Genomic DNA, 26,190 nt, shown 5'->3' with positions numbered 1-26,190 from the left:
ATTTTTTAAATTTATATGGTGCACAGCTACCCAAAAAGGGTTTCCCGGCGCAGATGACAGATCGGACAAAAGAAGAAGAAAATTGATAAATGAAAGAATTATTTGTGGAAGAGCCAGGTCTTCAGGTTCTTTCTAAATCTGGCATAGTTGTCTTCTTTTATCATTTATCAAGAGCCAACCTACAGCCTTTCAGATACTCTGGAGCAGCGGCGGTGGGGCGTGGCTGGGTGCAGCAGGGGGGGGGGGGACCAAACAAGGAAAGCTACTGCCTAGGATTCAAAATAACAAGGGCCCTACACTAGAGTCCCAAAATTGTCTATCGTTGGCTGAAGCTGACCCTGACAAAAAGATTATGTCATATGACCACACACAAGATAAGCAAAAATAACACTTTTGTTATTATTTCCATATTGTCAAGATAGGATAAAAAATCGACACATATATCATAAATACACATCATTAATGTCCAGAAATGTCCCACACATCACTTGGTTCATACTACCAATCTCATTCATACAGACATTCATCAATCATTAAACGTCACACTTCACTCAGCGTGGTATCGGTGGCAGCTGATGATAAGATAACAAAGAAGTCCCGTGGGTTCTCCCGCTGGTCAGAGAACACAATCCTGTGAACACGGGACCAACTTCAAAAGCCAACGCGCATTTCGGTGTATGGCCCACAGGAGAGCCACACCTTCATCAGGGTGAATTGAGGATATGTGCCGGACAACTAACACACCTAATGATAATCTTGGCTAGGATTCCCTACTAGGAAGTCATAACAGAGCAGCAAAGGATCTTCGTTCACAGGGGCGGGCGAAAATCATTCAATATTCCTCATCCAATGCTAATTGGATCTTTCAGAGGCCTTAGCGACAGGAAAGGCTGGCCAGCACCAACGTGGAGGCTAGGGTTTCCAATCCCGGGGGGATTATATGCACATCCTAGATAGCTCGGCTGGTAAGGCCAGAAGTCCAGTAAAGCGTCTTGATAACGGATCAACCCCAAATGGGGAGCCGGGTTACATTCCCAGGTACAGCGCAAATAGCGATATCTACATTCTTGGAAGAATCCGTTCAGGCAGCAAGTTCCAGCTCCTCACAGCGTGGTGAAGGGTATATCAGATCGCAGCAGGGGGGGAAGCCGATGGACTACGGAATAGGTATTATTTATTTATTTAATTATACCTATTCAGGTTTCCGTCGGCTTTCCCCTCCCTGCTGCGCCCTGCACTGCCCCACTGCCCCACCGGCTCACCACGCTTACCTGAGCGCCATGCAGTAAATTAGAACATAGATGTGTGGCATACAGTGTGCTAGCCACAAGCATCTAGTGAGCTTTACTACTGTCAGATTAATATAGTCAGGGGATGCAGTTGAAGCGCCTTAGGTTTTTGTTGTCTCCCTTGAGCCAGGGACCGCTGTAATGTAGCTGTAATGAGCATCAGCTTGAATGAATATTTCCACCAACTGTTTCTTTAGAATTTGCTACAAAAGCTGCATAGTCCTTAAAAATCGATGGATTTAGGCCCAGATCTTTATACTGGGGTGAATGTAAGACATTGTTCTGCATTCTGTCCATCAACTGTGTTTTTTGCAATTTTCACCCCGAGTGGGCTGGGTATGCTCAGACGTGAGTCCCAGGCTCTCCATATCACTGGAGTCAAGCTATCCAGGCTGAAGAAGGCTGATAGCCAGAAACCGGTCCTTGGATGTTTGATTCCGGTCTAGGAAAGACATGGCTTGGTAGTTCGGGCTGGACTGTTCCCATGAGGCACAGGGTCAAGGCTGATTTGCATATAGCCATTGTCTGACCTAGGGTGGTGTGGAGTGCAAAAAACGATGGATTTAGGCCCAGATCTTTGTACTGGGGTGAATGTAAGACATTGTTCTGCATTCTGTCCATCAACTGGGTTTTTTGCAATAGTCCTTAATTATAGCACCTACAGATTCAATTCCCCAAAATGAGATGGACTGTAGTATTGACATCACATTACCTTTGACCTCCAATGACATCAAAGGCTGTGACATAAAAGGGCCTTTGACACCATGGGTGGCTACTGTACAAGTTAGAAAATTATTTTATTGAAGGTCCGGGATTCATTAGGGACACAAACATCCAGATGCTAAAACTAGCAAAAGCTGATGCATGCTTGCAAACCCTATAAAGACCCAATGTCTGCTTGCATTCAATAGACATCATGAAATAATAATTATCATCTAAAATGTATCTGCGTTTGTGTGCCAAACGTGTACAGTAAGATGTTCTATAATGTTAATCATTTGTATGCTGCATTCCAGGAGTCCTGCAATTCTCTAGACATCTTAATGTTCTTTGAAAACAAATACAAATATTCACATGACAAGTTCACACAATCTCATCATTATGAAGATACAGTTTGGTACTCTCCTAAAAAATTCCCACATCAAGATCATTCATCTCAGGCCACACTTACCAGTACTGCTGCCAGGGGTGTTTGCAGGCGCAAGGCCCTGTATAATTACGGCCACCTGATCCTCCGATAGGTCTGAACTCTCTGCTGGATTTTTTAACCAAGAAATCAAGGTTGTCTGAAAATCAAGAGACAAGGAAACTCGAACGTTGATGGTTGTTAGCTGATACAACATTCACTCACTTTATTAATGATATGAACTCATCACCAATTTTGGGGTTCGGCCATCTCTTGTAACCCAGAAGACTGTTACTTTTCTTCTACCCTCAAACAATATCTGCAGAATGTGCTGGTGGAATGATTAAAAAAACGTAGGGCCTGATTCACAAAGGTAAGCTTACACTTTTTTGTACATTTACATTTTGTTTGGTATTCACAAACTACGAGTTAATAGTAAGTTTACAACTGCAGACAGGTCTGTCTTTTTCCTTATGTAAGTTACACCTACGTCTGCAGACTGTCTTGCATTTCTGTCCTTACCTCTGATCTAAGAATTATCATTAGCAGTTTTCACAATCAAACACAAATAAATGCAACAAAAAAGTGTTAGAAAACATTTTTATTTGCTCAAGATGCTACGTCTGTAGTTAGCAATAACCTTGTAACAAGGGGAGTGAACCCACATTTGTGATGAAACTCAAAAGAAGCCTGCCAGTGGCCTGTGGCGGGCTCAATCACTCATTATGAGGGGCTTAGTTTTCATCATCAGACTTTGAGCCAGAGTAAGAGAGGGAAAGATAGAAAAGGGAAAAAGAAGGAAGAAGAGAAAGACTGAAAACTTTGACAGAAAAAACAATAATGAACAAGAACCTGCAAGACTGAGACAAAGAGATACGAAGTGCAGAGTGATGGAAGAAAGAGGCATGTGGTGGAATCAAGGCTAGACATACACTTTTTATTTTTACAAAATAATCATTGTAAATAATGAATCTGCCTCAAACCATTTATTCGCGAATAAGCATTTATGTGTTGTGCTTGGAAAATAAAGCTGGAACTGTCCTATCCGCATTTAAATTCAGCCTAATATTCTCACGATATTATAATTTAGCTAAGCATTGCCAAATTAATTGACAATGCATAAAGAAGCATTTAAGAAAACAAATATTTAATCTCTAACACCTCTTTGGATTTTATTTAAACTAATTAAAGCAGAACATAAATGTACACTGCTAGTTAGCACATTATATTATTTGTAAATCTGCAATCAGTAGTATACACTAACTAAAGCTTGATCATTTTAGAAACATGTGTGATGTTTTCATTCATTTAATGGGGCAAGCAGTTGTTGTGAATAACATATTTTTAATGTATTTAATGATGGGGTCTACATAGTTTGTTTGTACTGGAAGTGCTAATTGTAGATTTATTAACTGGTTATCACTATTTCAACACTATCTTCTATCAAACGTGTTAATAGCTATTGATAATAAGATTATGAGTGACTCCACTTCACTTTCTGTAATTGCAGTCAAGTATGGTTGTTTTAGTGATTAAAATAAAAATTCAAGAAATGTTTATCAATGTGTTGTTTTGGACATGCCAAATTACTGAAAACAATGAATCACTGACTTTGTGTTATTTGTTTGTAGTGAAATTTACTATCAAAAACAGTAATTTCAGGAAACAAATCAGTGTACCTGTATTCTTTCTTTTAAAACCATTAGGTTTAATTATTATTCCATTAATTATATAATAACTCACTAGGGATCTAAATCATAAAACATTACCCCCTCATAGGACCTCATCGTTCTAGTCCTACCATAGGGCGTTGGTCCCACCTCCCACACAGACACTTTACACTCTAGTCCATCTTCTCTGTCTTTATTCTTAAAAGATCCTCCCTCCGTGCTCTAGACCTGTTTTGTCTCCTGTGAGAGACGGGTAAGTTACCCGCATTGTGTGCATACTTTATTATAAATATTTTAAATGTTGTACTGTTTTCTATGGCTGAACTCCCTGTCTACGTTCAAGGCAGGGGCGGGGAGAGTACTGTGCAAAAGGCATCTTGCTTTTATTCCGTGCTCCGTTCCCGACCGTGTTCCCCGTCAATGTGCAAGCCTGGGGCGGGTATTCGGTCTGTGAGAGGGCTGTAAGGGAAAGTAAGGCTACACAAAAGAGGAAAAATGTTGAGGTATTGGAACAAGATGATGCTTTACAATTACCTAGATCTGACCTTCAACATATGACTGATCAGGATGTGGATGAGGATCTCAATGATCCTCAAGCCAAGCACCAGAAATGTGACCTGGAAAATGACCAGGCGGTTCTTCTAAAGAGAAGTATATACAGGGGAAGGTATTTGAGTACATATTAGTTTATGTCCAGGGTGTGCTGGGATTTACACCATACCTTGCTGATGAGCAAGGTTGTTATGCTCAGTACAGTACATCGTTTGGGGGATGATCTTCCTTTACATGGCGTTAAAAGCATATTCTCCTTAAAGAGTATAAGGAAATTGACAAGCAAAGATTTCTGAACAAACGATACCTTATAGAACATTTTGAAGAACAGGTTCCACAGATCCCAAAGGTGAGCTCTATTTTAGCCTCCTTGGCATCTTCTTCCTCTTTGTCATCTGAAGTATCCAATCTGTCAGATGATGTAGACAAAAAGGTAGAATCTGCTTTAAAGCAGTCCTATGGGGCATCACATTTTGATCTGTGAGCTATTACTTATGGTGCTTATACATCCCACGTTTTGTTGAAAGACTTTGAAAAATTGTTCGACTGTCTGCAAGAGAAGGATGATCTCACACCAATCCTAGCACATATGGAAATTCTGTCTCAGCTCCTTTCTGATGTGACATTTGATAATTTGTGGGTAGCAGGTACAGCAGTGGTGGGACTCAGAACCCTATGGATAAAACCATAGAAAAGGAGGCACATCAAAATCTCTGGTTCAAAAACTCCCATTCTCAGGTGCCAAACTCTTCGTGAAGAGTTAAATGAGATGGTGTAGAGATCAGTGGATGAAAAGAAAATGTTCAAGCCCTTCAAGTTCTTTGAAGGGAAAAAGTATTTTTTTCAGAAGCAGAATTTCAAAGCTCAACAGAATTTCAGTTGTCTCTTTAGTGGTCGGGCTCGAGGTAGGGGTTTGGCAACAAAACCCGACCATAGTGACAATCTACTCAGGAATCAGCCGAGAAATGACTATAGGTGAGAGACAGACTTTAATTCTTCAACCATGAATGGTAACTGCATGTCACAGACCAGTGGGTTCTGTCAGTTATCCATCAGGGTTATCAAATTCCTTTTCTTCATTCACCTAAGTGATGCATTCAGTCCTACACTGTTATCAAGGGACAATGTGAAAGCAGATGCCACGTGGCTGGACTAAAAAAATGACTCTTAGGGAAACAGTGGTTCAAGTGCCTCCTCATCAAGAAAAGAAAGGTTTTTATTAAATATGTGTTTGTTTCGAAAGCCACATAGATCTTTTTGTCCGGTTCTGAACCTAAAATCCCTAAACAAAAATGTCAAGGAGGAACCATTTGGCATGATCATTCTTCAATCTAGTATCCTGCTGACCAAGAAAGATAACTTTTTGGTGACATTGGATCTAGAGGATGCATACTTTCATATTCTTGTACACCAAATATGTCAATAAGTCCTAAGGTTTGTGGTCTGGGAACAACATTTTCAGTTTCAAGTCCTTCAGCTTGTCAATAGCTCGGAGGACCTTTACTAAGGTATTGGCCCCAGTGGTAGCTATATTGCAACTTGAAGGTATTTCCATCTTTCCATACTTGAATGATTGGTTAATTTCCGCTACTTCTCTCCATCAGGCTCAAGCAGCAGTGACATCAACCACCAGTCTCCTCCAACAGATGGGTTTCAAGTTGAACCTCCAGAAGTCTCACCTGAAGCCTGTTCAACAGATTCAGTTTATAGGAGCAATCCTAATTACCAGGAAAGTTTTTTCCATCCACAGGACAGAATAAAGATATTACAGTGAGCCCTGCAATCTCTGTTGTCTCAGGTGGAAGTCCGTTCCAGGTTCTGGTTGAGAGTACAGGGTATGTGTCAGCAACAACTGCAGTAGTCCTATGGCTTGTCTACACCGCAAGCCATTAGTAAATTACCTTTTGAGACACTGGAATCCAATTTTGAAATTGTAGTCCCTGTGTCTTCTACAATTGTCCAAGAAATGCAATGGAGGCTGCATCTGCCCAACTTGGAGAATGGTATTCTGTTTTAGACACCCTTGCCTGTCCAACTAACAATGGATGCCAGCTTGTGGGGTTGGGGTGAAACACTGAGGGAGTTTAAATGCAAAAGACAATGGTCCCAGTAGGACAGGGTTCATTCCTTCAATTGGAGACAACTAGCAGCAGTATGCAAGGCAGTCCAGATTTTTTATCCCCAGCTGAATGGCAAGAATCTGGTAGTTCGAACAGACAATCGGATAGCAAGACATTATGTGAATTGACAGGGGGTATAAAGAATCCTCATGTAAATTATTCAGTGAATCAGATTTGTGATTGAACAGAGGAAAATTGTATTTAACTATAAGCAGTGTACATTCAGGGGGTGTCGATTTTTCATGCAGACAGTCTGAGCCACAACCTTCCTTCATCAGAGGGGTACCTTTCCTTCTCAGTCACTGTTTCTCCAGATTTGCCAAATATTCAGGAACCCTTGGATAGATGTGTTTGCCAATGTTACCATTTTTTGCACAGAAGTAAGTTGTGAACACATGTGGACAGTGGATTTCCTGTCAGTTCCTTGGGTCGGGGGGCTCTTGTATACCTTGTATGCTTCAGAAGATTCAGGAGGATTGGAGATCAATAATCTTAATAGTTTTTTCTGACTACTGTGCCAATGGTTTGCAGTTCTGTTGAGTCTACCTGAAGGCAGGTTTCTCAGACTTCCAACATGTCTCTCTTCTCCTGGTTCCCTCTTTTGCCATTGGCACAATTTCAGAATCTAAACCTGATGGCCTGGAATATGAAAGATTAGTCTTGAAGTATAAAGGGTGCTCTTCCCAGGTGGCAGAAGACATTCAACTTCCTAGGAAGCTAATCTACACTTTCTTCACCCAAAAAGAGATGGGATAGATTTTGATCCAGTGTTGGTGGATCCTTTTCAGATTCTTGAGTTTTTAGGAGAGGCTTTCCTCAAGAATATGTCTCCATCAACACTAGCAGCCCAGTGGCTGACTCTTAGCGCTATTAGAGGTTCTAAAGGGGGTTAGACACGATAACTCCATTAGCTTTTTCGATTACTGAAGAGGTTTTGTTTGCGCAAGCCAGTTACCCAACCCATACTTGCCACTTGGAATGGAACTACAGTACTAAGAGGTTTACAGCTTCCTCATTCTGATTCTTTAGAAGAAGCAGATATTGTTTTGGGTGTCAGTAAAAACTTTTTTTTTAATGGCAATAACATCAGCCAGACGCCCAGGTGAAATGTGCTCCCTGGTGGTCTCACATCAATATTTGCAAATTCTTCCGTATAAACTGGTGCTTAGACCTGATCCAAGATTTACTCCAAAAGTGCGATAAAATTTTTATTTGCAACAGGAGATAATTCTGCCCGTTTTTTAAATAGGAGATGATGAACTTCCTTCTTTACAGGATGTGAACTGATCCTTATTGATTTACTTACAACACACAAAGGAGTTCAGGTTGCCCAACTAAATATTTATTTATTTTGGAAGGTTAAATAAAGATAATAAGGTTACTCCTGCTACTCGAAGCAGATGAGTGCATCAGGCAATTTGCCAAGCTTACAAATCTCTTGGTGAGTCCCCCCTTCCAGTCTTCAAGGTTGCTCGACAAGATCAGTTTCCACTTCTTGGACAGAAGCAGGTGGGGTTCCTACTCAGGAGATATGTAAAGCAGCCATGTGGGTATCCCATCACATATTTGTTAATCACTATCTACTGGATAGGTTCTACCATGGAAATGTTTGGTTCTGTTGTAGTTAAGGCAGCAATGACGTGATAGTTGTGATTAATAAAAGATACACGAGCATATCATAAACAGTGGAAAATGTTGTCTTATTTCCTCAGTATACTAGGACTGGGACGAGGTTGTCCTTTGATGGGGTAATGAGATCATTACTTACCGGTAAACTCCCTCCCTTCCACTTTTAACACCTCTCTTGACTTGGTACTTAAGGTCTGGAGGAGGGAGGGAGGAGCCTTTAAAGGGACAGATAGAGAACTGGGACAAGCATGTAAAATGCCTAATCTTACTATGTTAGAACTGGAAAAAGAAGGACCTTAATCGGGGTAATGATATTTACCGGTAAGTAATGATCTTATTTTCAATCACTAGGTATGACATCCTCATGAAAATCCAGGAGTAAGTTAGGTGTAATAAAACCCTACTCACAGAAATATATTTGTGAATCATAACTACGATTTGTTCTTTTAGTTTCTAATGATTTTGTGTTCCTTTTTGGGGCATGATTACCCCAATGAGGCTATTTGCATCTTGGATGCAAACTCTTGTTTGCAGAATTCCAAATTCGGTGGTATTTGTTATTTGCCCATGTGAAAATTGTTGATTGTGGACCATGTCGAGTTTCCCCACTCTAAAGCATCCAAATTGCGATTTCTTGCCATTTGCCACCTTGATCCTCACCGGATGGCTAAATATTACCCAACATAAAATCTCGATTTAGGCACAAAGAGGAGTTAGTAACAAAAACCGATTAAGCATCATAGTTGTAATCAAGGTCATTTGTCTCTAATACAGCCAAGATATTATGGCTGATATGTGTTACTGTTAATCTAAAATGAATGTGACTATGTCCAAAATGTCTTAATCTGTTAAACCTCTGGTTTTAAAACACTGCTCTTAATATGCATATGCATGTGTGTACGATCAAACTAATATTATTATATTATCATAATGTAAGAGGGCATTTTGATAGATTTAGCAGCACATGTTTGTGCCAGCTTCTACTGCCAACATATATTATTTGCAATTAAAGAAAATCTAAAATCAAGACTTTTGACAATGCTTGCTAATAGTTACCTTTTAGAATGCCACACAGACAGCTTTACCAACCAACTGAGCTACTAGCCTAGTAGTAGACATGGCATACCCCAACAGCAAGTCATTAGTTCATAATCCTTCCCATCCAAAACTTTACAACATCCTCCACCAGGTGCAATGCAATGGTTAAAAGAGTAAGCGTTGTACCTTTGGGATTTGTTTGAGGGTATCCGGGCTGAGCAAGCTTACAAGACGCCCCAAATTCTGAAGCGTGGACGTCGACCATTGTGAAGGGGATCTGAAAGATAAAAGTAAAATCAGTGAACATGTCATCCAACAGATCCTACCACCTACAACATTTAACTAATTCAAATTTACATTTCTCAAATTCAGGGGACATTTTGTAAATTTTAAGGGGATTGTTCTTTTCACTGCTGTATTTAGAACCTATGTCCATCTCTAATCAAGAACCACCTAACTGAATGTAGTTTTAAATAGTGAATTTGAACATGCAAGATAAAGTAAAACAACCTTCTAATATAAAACGTATATTCATTAAATAATTTTTTCATTAAATGGGATACAACCTACCTTCCAAGAGTTATTCTGCCTGATTTCAAATCAAAGGGCCTGATTAAGAGTTTGTCAGACGGGTTACTCTGCGCAAACGTGTCAGACATCCCAATTGCTTTTTTCCAAGTGTATCATATCCAATGGCACTTGTAAAAAGGCAGACCCATTCATCAACTTCTAAATCAGGCCAAAGTTGTTTTATAATTTAACCCATTGTAAAATGAGATTATGCACACCTTTCAAGTGTTTCCGTCTGGTATTTTTTCTTGAATGGTTAACCATCATAAACGAAGTTCCCAACTTATGTGAATATATTGTTTCTTAATTCACCCTTAGCCCTTTAAAGTGAGCTTTGTCATACTTTCTGATAAGACTTTCCTGCATAGATAGTAATGTCCTCAATTCAAAATGGTGCAACATTTGTGGATGTCCTTTCCAGCAGTTAAAGCTGAGAAAATTCTATTTTTCAAGTGAAAGCAAGTTCTTGGCATTCCAGCCAATATGTTGCTTGTGCTATTAAACCAAGACATTGAAATTAGTCTATATCATGGGTAGACATGCAATTGTCCTAACTATATGCATTTATTAAGAAGGCGAGTAAGTATAAACTATATGAAATTGAGGAAAGCTAATAAGGTTAAAAAATCTACCTTTTATAATCTTCAGTAAGAAAAGTTCCCAAGATTAAAGGCATACCATAATACCCCATCCTATTATATCTAAGGCTCAAGTAGGAAGGTGTGAGTAAGCAATTTTTCCCCCAGATAATTGCATGTAACACAGCAATGGCTTATGCCTTTAGCTGTGGAGTGAACATCCGCAGTAAAGCATGGCATAGGGTTTAGCTAGAATGACCAAAAGCAATGTTTCTTTTTCTTTGTTTAATTTGAGAAACAGATGGTTGATATGTATTGTTCCAGGTGTCGGGATGAGACTGAATGAGAAGTATTGTTGAGTGCTAGAGTGACCTCAAAGTCATATCCAGGTGCTCGAGATGCAAAGCTCAACAACTTATGGAATAAGCGGCTGCAGAAAGCCAGGCCTCAACTTCTTCTGGGAACTGCAAATGTCAATGGGTGGTGTCATGTCAAAAAGGAGACCATTACAAGCTTTAGCAGTCAGAAATAGGAAAGATCTGCTAAAAAGTCTTCCTGATTTGATATAGGTTAGTCAAATTAGGTAGGCAAAGTGTGATCTTCACTTCTGAAAAGGGGTGTATTTAAAGATTCAAGAGGAACAGTGACATACAACGAGTATGAGTGACAGGTAAATGACAAATGAAGAGATAAAGAGTGAGTGATGCACAGAGAGAAAGTGAGTTTTTAAGAATGGTATCTATTATGTTAAAAGGATACATTTGTTTCCATAAAATGAAAGAGAAAATTAGCGAAATACAAATTTGTTGCATGGAAGTAGGTAAAATATAAAAATAAAAAGACATGAACAAACTAGGGTGATATAATGTGTGGAAATTGAACAATACAAATGATTATTCTACAGCTTTTTCTCGACTTCCTAATTTAAATATATAAAACTCATGAATATATCTCAACAGATAGGCAGCGAAATAAATAGAGCTCCTGTGAGTGAGAGTGAGAGCAGAGAGGAAAGGGGAGACAGTAGGTGAGACAAAGAGAAAGAAAGTACACACGTGAATGCACAAGCAGATATAACTACTCAACATTAGTGGTGCCAGAGACTATGTAAGTGTTATAGGTGGAATGAAACAAAGCATGAAGGAAGGAACCTCTTCCCACTTAGAATCTGGCATGTCTTCAGAAGAAGAGGAATGGTAATAAAGAATGTGCAATGAGTTCAATAAAGAAAGTACAATACCAACCCAAACTGTGTATTTCCTGAGCTGATCACTTGCTGAATAGCCATGCCTTGATCCTCTGTAAGGGATTTGCAGTTCTTTAACTCTGGCAGCAAACTCTGGCCAGAAGCTTCAATGTAGGATGCGTTGAGGCCACACACCAAACGACCAAGAACTTGAGCATTTTCCATTGTCACATTTGTGCTAGAGATGTTCTACAGTGAGGAGGGAATGCAGTTAGGGATAGGATAAGGAAATCATCTCTGTCCAATTTGCAACATTGTTCCCAGAGAGCATTAGACCCAACCCCTGATCCCTGACCTTGCAAGTGCAGGTTTTGACACACCTCTGCATTTTGCTACAGTAAAACAGGTGAAATGTCTCTCCCCCAACCCAGCAGAGCATCGGGAAATTCACAGAACACAGAGAACATGTTCCCATTCCAGATCTGGAGTAGAGTTACCATCTCCTTAATGGAAAGACTTGTTTTCTGTTCAAGTTTCTGGCTTGGGGGATGCCAGTTAGTGTGCCATAGGCAGCATATACATATTCTTGCTCCAAAACATTAGAAAGCTGTAATACTCTCAGAAAATCTCCCCCACTTTATTTTTTGGGGGGGGGGAGTTTTATATAGCGTGAACCATATCCGAAGGTATCAGAGCGCTTTACATGAGCACCAGTTGCTTACAGATGGACACATTCATTTCTTTGTTAGGCACTTGTAGTTTATATAGTCATTCATTTGAAATAGCAAATAAAGTGACTTTTACTGATGACCAGTGACCACCCCCCTTCGCATTGACCTTCTTGTAGGAAATACAGGCAGTACTTGTCTAACACGTTAAAGACTCAAAACGTACACATTACATAAAAATTCTATCCATTGGAAAATGTTATTCGAAAACCATTTCAAAGGAAATGTCAGCTTTTGATATACTTTGCCTTGAAATGCACATTTGATTGAAACCTATTTACCTGAGAAATTACTTTTTGATTGAGAAATTATGTTGTTATTCAATGAATCTATCCTAAGTTTGCAGTGATATTTTTTATGTGACCTTGACCTTAATCATTAGCTTCATCCTAACTCTCACCTTAACTTAGAGCCTTATTTAATAGCATTTACCAGATGTAAAAGTGCCCATCAGGATGACAGAGGACATTACCTCTGCCATCTGCCAAATTTAGAGATGACTACCAGCTTAGCTGTCATCTCTGTACATTAAAGGGAACCGCGGTCACGGCGGTTCTTTTCAGCATGCTAAAAATTGGAGGTTTTGACAGCCGTCCATCAAACTTCTAACTTTATTTTGTTTTCCAGAACCAAAAACCCCCAAACTAATGACCTCCACAAACTCAGAATTTTCTTCCAGAGTTTGGAGGTCACTATTGTTTTCCTCTCATTGCCAGGTTTTTCCAAGTGATAAAGTACAGGACAAAAGTCATTACATCACCCAATCTAAATAGAGCAGACGGTGTAATGTCTTTCCTCTGCCGGTCCCTACTCTGTTGGTCCATTGATGGAAGTTTCCAGCGATGGAGCCAATGGGGGGCTCCGTCAGGTGGACCAAGGGTTTGGTAGCAGGGCACTCCGTTACGTTTGCAACAGACTACCATGTCTGCCAAACTCTAAATTATGCCCTGTATCTCTTATTTTTAACCTTATCTAACATTAACCTGTTCCTAACCTTACCATGACCTGTCCCCTGACTCTAAAGTTTACACTAACCCTGCCACTAACTTTAATTGTGGGCCTATTATTCTATTTATTAATCTAGATTATATAGATTATTCCTGGGAGATTTTGCCAATAAAGTTGTTTTTCAGTGAAATGTTTTCATTGAAATGTGTATTCAATAAAACAAAATGTGATTAAATAACAAGAAACTAGGACATCACCTCCACATAGAGCAGTATGCCGTCATTTGACGCCATGTTAGAATTGTTCCTAACTAATGATGGTATTCTGATGGAATAAGAATTTGCCATCTTACCTTACATTTTAATAATACGTATGAAAAAGTCTTTCAATTCAGGTAAGTACAATTTCTCTGCTGGTCCTGCCATCCACTCTATATGGTGGTTGAGGTTGCGCTATAAACCCAAATCGTCCTGCTAAACACTGGATGACCGTCTTCTACTTACTAGGCACGTTAAGGCTTCAGACAGGAGGCGCTTGCGCTGATAAGACTCAGGACGCAGGATCTCAAAGTCGGCGGCACCAACTCTTTTGAAGTACTCTTTGCAGCCTCCAAATGCTGAATAATTTGAGGAGCTGCAGGCAGAAGACACAAAACCTTAAAGTGGCAATGAAGGATCACCAACTCCACAACTGATTGCTAATTTGGCTGTGTTATCTGAACACCTGCGTCCATAGGCCAAGAATGGGAAAGTCTGCTAAAATTAAATCAAGCCTAATTGCTGGAACCATGAGATGGTCATTAGTGGCTATGGACCTCTGAGGATTCAGTTGCCATTGTAATGCATGCCTTTTAAAACAAGCCACTTCTGGCTTAATATGCTTTAGCATAAACATGTGACTTTTACCTGAGAAAGAACAACATCTCTGGTGGATAATTTTCAAAATCATTGAGGTTTCCATTGCTGGCCAACTTTTTTGTTAAGCAAGACAGCTGAAATGAAATGAGGCAGGGCATTTTTATTGTCACCATTAAAGATGATCTAGTGGGTTGTGTGTGAGGTTGGAAAGAAAAAGCTATCTGTGACAAGACCAACCTGATCTTCATCTAATTGTGCCTTCGTATCCCTCATGGCTTTTGCCAGTTGCTGGCAGGTACTCAGGTTCATATCGTTGGATGCTGCGCAGGTGAAGCCTTGCAGGATATAAGGGGATAAACTGAAAATCAGAAGAGAATATTTTAGTTGAACGAAGTAAGACCTCATGTTTAAAATGTGGCAAGAGACAAACATAGAGAGCAATTGTTTCTTTCTATGCATTTATTAGGTCCTCTAGTCCTACCAAAGAACACTGGTATGATTTCCAGGAAAGGAACTAATTTGCATTAGAGAACATAAAAAATGTCATTGTTCTACTAATATGTTCACAGTTGTGGAAGCAACAGAATAGAACTTGTAGCCTATGATGTCCCACTCCGGGGGCTAGTCAATGTGCCAAAAAGAACCGCAGAAGAGTGGCCGTTGCTACATTTGAAGTGTTCTTGTTGGCCCACCCAGGTACTGATTTTGTAAGTGAACAGAAAGAGCAGTTCCTTACCTTTGAGGGTTAGCTCCTGATTTCATCACATCTGGAAAAAACATGGAAGCCTGAAGAAGAAAGCAAAGTAAAAACCAATAAATGTCACCTCCAGGGGTGACTTTGCCTGTTGCAGTGACTTTGACTTCTTGAGGTCTACAGATAAACCTCCTCGGCAGACTCAAGCTACCACTAAAGTCAGTTCATATCTTTCTTGAAATACTGTTGCCCATGCTGCACAAGCTCTCCCCCACACACAAAGTCCTAAAACCGTTCAATCTATGATCTAATCCAGAGACTCATCTATCAGTGTCATCTAGTCAAAACAAAATGTCTTATCCCATTGAGTCAAAATTATTTGCAACCATCATAAAGCTATCCATGTAGACAAAAGTTAGAAGCAGTGAATGATCTACAGCGACAAGCTTTGAGAGAACTACCCGTTCAGCTGTCCACTGATTCCCTCTTTGAGTTCTGATCTTATAGTCATGTACTCCTTTCTACACTCATGGTGATTGCACTTACTTGATCTTTACACCATTGTTTAGTGTTGAGATCCCCGACATTTGGTATTTCAGTTTTGAAGATTAAGCTCCCTTTCGGAATTATGCAAACAAGACTATTGTCGATTTTTCTGATCAAATCCCCCGGGCCGGAAGCAACAGATGCAATCTAAAATGGAAAGTGGTACACAAACATTGAAAACTATAATTCTGCCATTATTACCAAACACATTGAAGCACTGTTGAAAAATGTAGTTCAAGAATCAAATTTTGTGATATTTACATTTGGGGTTTATTGAGGGATTAAATTTAAGGTGAAGGAAAAATATTGATTTTAAAATGTTATCAAGAGATGGCTACCTTCAGATTAGAACTATTTAAAGAATGGACTTAAAGATGATTAACCCCCACAGCAAAACCTGGATTGCTTCTTGGTCCTAGGCTGAATTGGAATTACTGCCCAAATCAGACTGGAGCCATGACATCTTATTATTGCATTAAACATCATTATCTTTACTATGCCGAAAACCATATTTTACCTTTTGAACTATTGCATCCTGTACAGAGGGCGGTGCATAGGGCAACTGGCTTGTAACCAAAGGATTCTTCAAGTCCTCCACGAGGATGGCCGCAGGCAGTTCTTGCAGCTGGCTTATGGAAACACCACTCACAAGACTGCCCATTTCTCCCAGGTTGTTGAACTGAAATAGGAAATACAAGTAAAAGAAGACCGAGAGAGACAGAGAGAGTTCATGTATGAGTGTTTGTATGTGTTCAGAATGCATGCGTGTTTTTGGCGGTTGAGTGGGTGTCATTCCTTATGAACTACCTGCAGTAAGGAATGAAGACGTGTCAGAGCACGGAGCTCCTAGTAACACAGAAGTAAGAAGCATGACCGTCTACCGAACACTGAGGGCCGATTTACAAAGGGAAACTTACACTTTTGTGTAAGTTTACAATTGTTTGCTATTCACAAAGGTATTTTATGAGTAGTATCTTTACAACTGTGGAGTTTCCGCACATAAAAAGATAGGACTGTCCTATCTTTTTATGTGAGCAGACTCCATCTCATTACTGAGTCTTTAAAATGGACTGTCATCAGAAAATACCATAGTTTTGTTGTATCAGAAAATTATGTAATGAGCCTGGGAGACCCAAACTTTTTTATACATAAACTGCATATTAATAAAGATGTACCATGGTTTAAGAATGTATTCTTAACACGTCAGCGTTTTACCAGGGAGCCGTCGAACCTGACAAGCCAATGATCAACGTGCATTTATATTAAGGAACAAACTGAATATAGAACCGTATCTTTCGTATGTTTCGGTCTTGCTTAGTTCCTCTGTTAATAAAGAGGATTCATGAATTGTCAAAGAGTTTAGACATACCATAATGTTTCAACAGATTGAATCAGATCAGCTGACATGTTATGTGGTTGGCAGCTATCGTAGAGTCACTATTAATGGCTGTGATTCTTTATTGTTTTAAATCCATAATAGGTGTTTTATTGTTTTACATTTTTATGTATTTATGATACTTATTGTTTTTTTATTTAAAATCTATTTTAAAAATGGTATCCTTATTCGGTTTTGTTGTTAAACAAATAAAGAAATTCTTTGACTGATTGACTGTCATGCTTTGTGTGACCGCCATCATTAAAAAAAAAATTTTTTCAAAAGCATAAATTCTGAAAATAAGGTTTATCAGCGTTTTGGTATATTTTTGCCAAAAGGACCGATCCACAGAATCGGTGGTGCTGTTAGTATATCAGAATGGCACGCATATGCTGATGGACGGTTCCTCTTTGAACAATGAATGGATTTGTTCACTTTGGGTCTCACAGATCCATGGCCCAATAAAAAATGTATCTTCCGCGAGCAGCTGTGACTTACTCCTGGATATGCAAGACTAAGTTAAGATTAAGGCATACATAGTCACTGTAAATTGACCACCAAATGTATTTATTCATCATAAACTTGGAAGGAAAGTGTCTGCAAAAAAAGAGAAGCAGAACTTTGGGGCTCACAATAGCAACATTTCACATACAGAATGGAAGTTTGCAGAAAGAATGGGAGGGTCACAATAACACTAAAAGGGTGCTAAATTGAGAACAAAAATATGCTTTATTATTTTCCCGTAAAGCGTTGGGTAATAATGTGTTTTACATACCCAAAACATTCATATGATCATGGCCTAACTCTGATAAATTCTACTGGTACCCAGGAAAATAAGTTGTGTCTTCATATAAGCAGCGTATATGCAGTCTCAACATTACATTTTGAGAAACAGAGCTAAGTGCTAACAGAAACCGGGAGATGCCAATAGAATCAGGGTGTATATGTTTTTGAATGGGATACCAAAGGAAGAACATCTGCACGTCTTGTTACCTTGTGCCCAGCGTTGGCTAGTTTGCTCATAATCTCAGTTGATTGTCTGAGGCTCCAGCCTTGCACTTTGCTGAGGGTTGGTAGGCAAGCCTCCAGGTCTTTATTGCTGATGCCATCGATTTGGGATGGAGAGAGTCCCACAGCCACTGGCCCCAAAGCTGTGATGGTGTCTACGGAAATGTTGTTGAGTTTGTTCACCAGTGAAATGGCAATCTGAGAAGGGCCAGGCAAAAGAAGAAGACAGGTTATTGATGGTTAGCACCGGAGTTCCACATTTCAAAAATCAGAAGAAACCTCTGAAAGGTTTAGCAGCGTAGACAAGAAATATTTTGCATAGTTACTGCTTTTGACATCTCATACCTAACATAAATGTGTCTGAAGCAGTCCAATGAGATAACTCTTAGGCTGGCTTTGGAAGCATTCATGGCATTTGAACCAATTTCAGGAAAAAAAAATAAACAGTTTCCAATATCTTGGGCCATGTAATGCAAAACAAAGTAGCTTCTTTGGAGATGCCGCTATAGCTTAATTAGCCACACATCCTCATTTTTGTCATCCAGAGAAAAAAGCAAAATCTATGGGGCCGATTCACAGAACTAAGCTACGACAAAATCCTAACACAGAAGGCATTTATTAGTCCTAAATTAGGATTTTGTCTTAAATTAGGATTTTGTCTTAAATTAGGATTTTGTCTTTAATTAGGATTTTGTCCTAAATTAGGATTTTGTTTTAAATTAGGATTTTTTCTTAAATTAGGATTTTGTCCTAAATTAGGATTTTGTCTTAAATTAGGATTTTGTCTTAAATTAAACTTAAGACAAACTTAAGTTAAGCTTACGTTTAATTTAAGCCAAAATCCTAACTTAAGCCAAAATCCTAATTTAGGACAAAATCCTAATTTAAGACAAAATCCTAATTTAGGACAAAATCTTAATTTAAGACAAAATCCTAATTTAAGACAAAATCCTAGTTTAAAACAAAATCCTAATTTAGGACAAAATCCTAAATTAAGACGAAATCCTAATTTAACACAAAATCCTAATTTAAGACTACTAAATGCCTTCTGTGAATACCAAAAGTAGTACGTCTAGGATTTTGTTGTAAGTTAGTTCTGTGAATTGGGCCCACTGATATTAAATCAGTCCTCTATGTGACTTTTCTTGGTTCCACTCTCCTAGTTATCGATTCTTATCAGCTGTCCCACTTGTTCAGTCTCGTAACAGTTGGGTGTTCATAATCTCTGCTCTAGTGCCCTCTCTACTCCTTACTTACTGTTCCAGTAGCTCCTCTGCAATTGGAATCACTTTCCTTGTGGATGGAAATATGGACTTGTCCAGTCAACGGCCACTAATATCTCCCTTCAAACTATTGATTCTGATCCCTACTTCCTGAGATACAGCAAGCATCCTTAGAGCAAACCAATGAATAGATGTCAGGAAAAGCCACAGCAAATGGGGAGAGCAGCCTGCAAGAGGGAAAAATACTGGGACTGCAAACATCGCTTCTCTAGTGATGACTCTTTGGAGGAAGAGATAGTCACAAATATCACCTGGAATAACAGCTCATGTTAGCATGTATATCCCAAGACGGGTGAAAGATGCTCGTAGTAGAAGTATAGCAGAAGAACCACTGTTGCAGGAGGGGGAGGTCTTTCAAGGCTGATGGGAGATCCTTTTATCTAAATAGATTCCAATTCCAGGTTTTGTGATAGGATAAGCATTTACTTGACTTTAATGATTTTGATTCATTTTGATTCTTACTTACATTTCCTCATGCTTTAGATCTGATAACTTCATGTAATTTTTCTCCTTCTGAAGTGAATCAAACAAGAATCTGATATCCTTTTAATCTGAAGTCAATTGCATTCGTTTTTCTCTATATATTGATGAATCAAAATAATCAAAACACCATGCCTTATTGGCACAAAAGGCTGCAATAATAATGTAGGGTTTGTAGCAGATGACTTCACATCTCGAATGCTCCAACCAAACATTTATCAGTTTTGGGAATGGTACTCATCATCACTCTAAAATGTCTGCGATCTTTGAACATCTCAACCCAATCCCGCCTTCTGGAGCATGTTAGCACCACAAAAGAATTACCTGCATCACTTCTGGTGTCGGCAATGGTGCTGGTCCAGTCATGTTGGTGCTGGTGTTTCTCTGGCTTGACAGGCAGTTCTCACTCAGTCGCTGGGCCAGAAGTAGAGCTTCTTGTGCACTGACGTTCTTTAAGCTTGAGGGGCTGAGGAAGCACATGAACTTGCCAGGAACACTAGCATGTGGGAAGTATGCAAGGGGAATGGGTTAAGATTTATCTGCATACTCCACCTTTCTGTCAACATGCAAAAAATACAACAAATCACAGCTCATAACCATTGTCCTCAATTTAAGGCTGTTTATTGACCTATTCTTCAACAATAAAAATGGTAACACCAACACTAGTAATCCAAAAAAAGGGGGAGAGAATAAAAATGTGAGTAAAACTTTTAAAGCACTCACAACTGGTGACCCTAGGGCAGCACCGGTCCCCTTAGTACGCACAAAACCTGTACCATTAGCTCGTACTAAACCTGCAGTGGCGGTCACTGTGGGGCCCCCTAGTAAAAATATGGGTAGTGCAACACCAACACCAACACCAGAAGCTACTATTGCTAAACAGGGAACTACCCAAGGGCCCAAACAAACATGTTCACAGGGGCCTGCAGTAAGTAACGACAACGAGAGAGCACACAAAAGGAAACTACCAACTGTAAACTTGCCCCCAGACTCAGCCCCTTTTATGGTAATACTCACTGGAGTACCCCCAGTTTTGCCCAATAAAACGGAATCAATTCAGGAACTAAAAAACAAAATAATATACTGGCTTAACATTAACAGACCACTCCCTCCTGATTCCAAAACAAAAATACTTAGTGTGCGCAGAGTCCCCTGGGTGGGCCCAAGCGAGAAGGACCTAGAGGGGGACTGTATCCTGATCAACTTCAGTGATACCTGGGTAAAAAATATTATCTGCTGTAAACCGAGATTTGCTAGAGTTGGGGATATTCAATGTATAGGTCTAGAATACTTTTACCCAAATTTGAATTTTGCTCCCCCGACTTTGCTTTACAAGAACACTGGGCAGGCATTCAACAGTGAAACACACCCTGGGTGGGCCCGGAGAAATAGGGCTGTATGGCCAAATCAAAACAACTGGGGACCTCCGCAACAGAGTGATGGCTTCCATTGGGGATCAATTTATAACAATAATAACCCCTTGCAAACTTGGCACAACGACCTAAGACCAAGATATCAGGGGGAAGATTACCTAGGATGGTTCCCAAGCAATATCCCCTTAAGAAACCGTTTTGATCCACTTGCAGGTATGGAAGAGATAGATTGACCATCACAAAATCCTCCCTGTATTACTAATACCTTAACAATAGGTGAGCCCAGCCAGAGGGAGAAGGGAGAAAGTTGTAACGATAACTCACGGGAGAATGTTTCCGTTGGTGACGATCGTACTTCTAACGCCCAAGCCCCTGAGGCAGACCTTACTAAAGAAAGTGAACCAAGTTCAATCATCTTAAGGTATAATCTGGAAGTATTACCCGAACCAGTCAGAAAGAACCAAAATGAACTAAGGATGCGTCTAATTTCTTGGAACATTGCTGGGCTCGCCTCAAGGTTGGAGGATGAGGCATGGTTAGACTTTGTGGGTGACTCTGACATCTTGTGCCTTCAGGAAACATGGAGCCGATCCACCCAGAACATCGAGGGCTTCCAAGCCTTTAATACCCTAGCGATACCTTCACAAGTGGGTAGGGCAAAAGGTGGCCTAATGACAGCAACCTCCTTAAAACTATGTAAACTTGTAACTTCTATGATAGTTGACTCCCCATGGTTTCAAGTGTTGATGTTGGTTAATTTGTTTCCTGAACCATTGTTGCTGATTAACTGGTATTATAACATCTTTGACAACAATGAGACATTCGTAATGTCGAAATTGGAGGAGGCCATAGCCAGGGCAAGCCAAGAGCAACCCCTATTATTTGTCATCTGGGTGGGAGATTTCAACTGTTCATTATGCACCTATGGGGACTTGAAGGTGTGTGGCTTGAGAGACTCCCATGATCAACCCCTGTTACACTTCAAACATACACCCCAGGGGGACGTCTTAAACAACATCATTATTCTAAATGATTTATGCATAGCGGAGCCCTGGGTTGGCCTAAATTCTACTCCAATACCGACGTTTCAGGGTACCAGAGGTACGATGAGTTTTATTGACTTTGTAATTGTCTCCAGTGGGCACTTTTACTATGTTGATAAGTTGGAAGTAATTGCTAATGCTGCCAGTGACCATAACCCTCTAATCCTATCCCTGCTTTGTCCTATTAAACCCACACACCCTGTTTGGGAGCAACCTGTAAAGTATAGCAGGAACCAAGGCATTACTATTAAATGGGGTAAAATAGATGCAGTGGGTCTTGAGGCAGAGATCCTAAATGGATATAGCTCTGAATACGAGGCATGTCTAACACCTACAACTAACCCAGAAAAGGTCATAGGAAACTTTGAATCTTTATGTAGGCATGTAGCCGAACGCCTCACAAAACCAATTGGTAAAAACAAAAGGCTAGGCCCAAGATGGTTTGATGCTGCATGTTCGGCAACAAACAGATCCCTGAAAGCGGCATTAAAACAAAAACCTAGGGATATAGAACTGGTTAGAGCATCCAGATTGGCCTATAAAGAAGCCATAAAAACAAGAAAGTCGGATTTAAAAAATCAAGCCTGGGAAGATCTAGAAAAGGCCTCGGAACTGAAGGATAGCTGGCTTTTCTGGGAAGTCATCAATCGCCCCCTTTTTACAAATAATGGCAAGGACAATATTGTGATGCAGATAGCATGTGAAACATGGGAATCACATTTCTGGAACATTTTTAATCCCCATGGAACTTTACCCAACGAACTATCACCAGGAGATGCAAAGGAAACGGTGGTCTCTCAATCCTCCCTGTCCTTGAGCTCATCGCTCACCCTGCAAGAAGTGGAAGATGCTCTGTCGAAAGGCATACCATTAAAAGCACCTGGCCCTGATCTAGTGCCTTTGGACTTTTTTAAGCACAATGTTAAGGCTTGGGCCCCCGTGCTGTTAAACGTTTTTAGAGCAGTTGTCATTAGCTGCATTCCGGCATCATGGAAGGAGGCAGTAGTGGTGCCAATTTTTAAGAAGGGCGACAGATCAGACCCCCGATGCTATCGCCCAATCTCATTAATTGAGGCATCATGTAAGATTCTGGGTAGGGTCATTTTAGCCAGACTAGAATCATGGGCAGACTCTGTGGGCCTTATTGTGAATTCCCAATATGCATTCAGAAAAGGCAAAGGTACTGTCGAACAGTGCCTGAATCTGGCCCTGATCATAGGGAAATACATGAAGGCAAGGAAATCTTCAATTCATCTTGCCTTCATGGACCTCTCAAGTGCATTCGACACTGTGAGTCGGAGCAAGCTGTGGCAAATGATGGAGGTCATGGGTTTCGAGGAACCCTTGGTCACTTTGCTCCGTAGACTCCATGAATCTACTACTGTAGCCATAAGGTTTGGGCCAGGGGGAGAGAAAACTAAGTCTATCCTCTCAACTGAGGGTGTCCGACAAGGATGCATATTAGCTCCTTTTTTGTTTCTTGTATACACCAATGGTCTAGAAAAATATCTGTTGGACCACTGTCATGATTTCCCAAAGGTCAACGGCAGGAGCATTCCAATGCTTTCTTATGCCGACGACACGGTACTCATGACACTCACAGCAAATAGTATGCAGCATTGTCTTGATGCCTTCCACAAATTTATGTTGGACCTAGACCTCAAGGTAAACTTTGCCAAATCCTTTGTTATGGTCTGTGGCCCAAAGGGCACCAAAAGTAGAAAGTTTGTAGTAAGTAACTCCATTATTGAAAAGGTTTAAAATTTTAATTATCTGGGAAACCTTTTCAACAACAAACTAAGCTGGGCCCCGTTAATGAAGACACGAGTTCAGAGTGCTAGTCGCTCAATAGAGGGTCTGTTTCGTTTCTGTGGCAAATTAGGCCAAAAACCTGTCATACACCTAAAAACCTTGTACAAAGCTAAATGTTTGTCGGTTGCTACCTATGGGGCAGGGGTTTGGGGGACCGATAGCCCTGACACGATACAGATTATGGAGAATAAATTTTTAAAACGTGTATTGGCTATTCCATCAGGCTCTTAAAACAGATTTGCCCATAACGAAATAGGTCTAACCTATGTGAGGGACATCATTCGCCTTTCCCCTTTATTGTTATGGGGCAAAATATGGCTATCAGAGGACTTACAGCTTACCAGAGATATCCTCCGGGACTGCTTAGAACTGGCAAATATGAATCAGATCCCCTGGCTATCTTATGTAAAAGAAATGCTCCATAGAATAGGCTTGGGAGATATATTTGACAATCCCGAAAATATACAGGGAGATATCAAAACTGTAATTAAAACAAATTATTGGAAATCACCGCTTGCGAACTCCCTGGTTAGCCCTTATGTTCCTAAGGCCACTTTGCAGCACCAGTTTTATCTAACCTTCACAAATCATGTGCAATGGCGATTTTATTTGACAAGGTTTAGGTTACACACCCTGCACTTCCTTTATGCGTTTCCTAAACAGGGGGGCTGGTGCGAGAAACTGCCCCCCTGTCCTTGTAATAACAAAGACAGCCAAAGCACGATGCATATTGTTCTTTTCTGTTCTCTATACAAGGACCCGAGAATCAGGTTTATTAAGCCGATCCTCAAGGAAAAACAACCATGCCATTACAAAGAGGGTTATGATTATTTATTATCTTTGCCATCATCTGGTGTTTGTTGTGCAATGTTAAACTTTATACAAGTGTCACTCTTGATTAGAAAACGGTATGGCTAAATATGGCTCCAAGAAGCTGACCCTTTGATTATGTATATCGTATACTGTTGCATTGTGATTTTCTATTACTTATCTTACCTGCCCTCTAATATATACCCCGGTACGAAGAATTCATGAACCATCTGAATTAATTGAAAGTAAAACTATGGGCTTTATTTGTGACTATATTAACTAATGAATTTTTATAGTGTTATAACTGTAAGACTCTCTTTAAAAATGAATTTTAAATTATGTTTGTAAATGTAATTGTCAACTTTTATGATTCTTTTGTTTTGAATCGAATAAAGTTTTTGAAACTGAACTGACCTATTCTTCAGAGAGACACACTGCCGTAACCCAGTGCTTAATTTGAGCTGGTGGTTGCCAGTTGGGGATACCAGCACTTATTTTTGGGGAACAGGACTCATTTCCTGCATCAAATGTTTACTGAGTGCAAGAGAGGGAAAAACAGGCAGGTCAGAAAGACAGATGAAAAGAAAGACGGCTAACCGTCATGAAAGGAGAAAGCAGGAACATGCAAGAGCCAGAGAAAGGGGCAGGGAGTGTCTGAAGTGAATTAAAGGTTACCACCCTTGAGATTCCGCGTGCCAACGCTTAATTGCACTGGTCGCCGATCTCTGAGCAAAGCCTTGGGCATCAGCACTCTTTCTTTCACCAATTAAGCACTGCCCTAGTCCTATAGCAACACATTGATTCATGAGATAACACATGCATTCATAGGGTTACTCCAACATTTTCCACTAATACATCAATTCCGAAACAAAACATCTATGATGCCACTGAATCATCGAAAGAAAAAGAAACATTTCAAGGTAAAGGGATGTGGAAATCCAAAGAAGATGTTTTTTAACTGTAGGTGGAAAAAGAAAATGTGGCTGATGGACAAATAAGGCAACGAGTGGCATCGGCGGCACTTTGAAGCTGCTGAACCATTGTGTGAAAATAATAATAATGATGACAATAATTGTTGGACGCAAGGTCAACCCCAAACGTTTTGCCTTCTTCCTCCCCTTTAAACTGAATTCGTTTTTGTTAGCTTTTGGTCTCTGGGCACTTTACCACTGCTAACCAGTGCTCGAGTGTATGTGCTTGCTGCATAAAACATGGTAATATTGACTTATTCTCAAATGGCATATTTAATTTACCAATAAGTCCGTAGTAAAGTGCACTACACGTGCCCAGGGCCTTTAAATTAACTCACTTCAGTAGCCCTTTAAACATGTCTCAGGCCTGCCATTGCAGAGCCTTTGGGAGCAGTTTTAAATTGCAATGTCTACCTGGAAAGTTAACCCTTTTGCCAGGCCCATCCCTTTCTTTTTAATACATATAAATCAGTCGTAAGGCAGGCCCTTGACAGCCCCAAGGGC

General features: G+C 40.1%; 1 protein-coding gene across 1 annotated transcript in view; it reads right to left on the bottom strand.

Annotated features, from left to right (window-relative positions):
• The window catches only part of LOC147684693 (uncharacterized), a 207,340-nt gene that overhangs the window by 42,463 nt on the left and 138,687 nt on the right, over nt 1-26,190 (bottom strand). Inside the window, exons 16-26 of the mRNA XM_086940529.1 lie at nt 20,002-20,173; nt 17,900-18,112; nt 16,049-16,210; nt 15,532-15,678; nt 15,028-15,077; nt 14,529-14,649; nt 14,340-14,425; nt 13,938-14,067; nt 11,817-12,007; nt 9,611-9,701; nt 2,461-2,575 (exon numbers count right to left, since the gene is read on the bottom strand). Of these exons, the coding sequence (XP_086796655.1) occupies nt 2,461-2,575; nt 9,611-9,701; nt 11,817-12,007; nt 13,938-14,067; nt 14,340-14,425; nt 14,529-14,649; nt 15,028-15,077; nt 15,532-15,678; nt 16,049-16,210; nt 17,900-18,112; nt 20,002-20,173 (1,478 nt within the window). The remainder of the gene's footprint in view (nt 1-2,460; nt 2,576-9,610; nt 9,702-11,816; nt 12,008-13,937; nt 14,068-14,339; nt 14,426-14,528; nt 14,650-15,027; nt 15,078-15,531; nt 15,679-16,048; nt 16,211-17,899; nt 18,113-20,001; nt 20,174-26,190) is intronic.

The sequence above is a fragment of the Lissotriton vulgaris genome, chromosome 10 (genome assembly GCF_964263255.1).
Source record: "Lissotriton vulgaris chromosome 10, aLisVul1.2, whole genome shotgun sequence".
In the NCBI taxonomy this organism is placed as follows: Eukaryota; Metazoa; Chordata; class Amphibia; order Caudata; family Salamandridae; genus Lissotriton; species Lissotriton vulgaris.
This window is presented reverse-complemented; position numbering and strand designations above follow the sequence as displayed.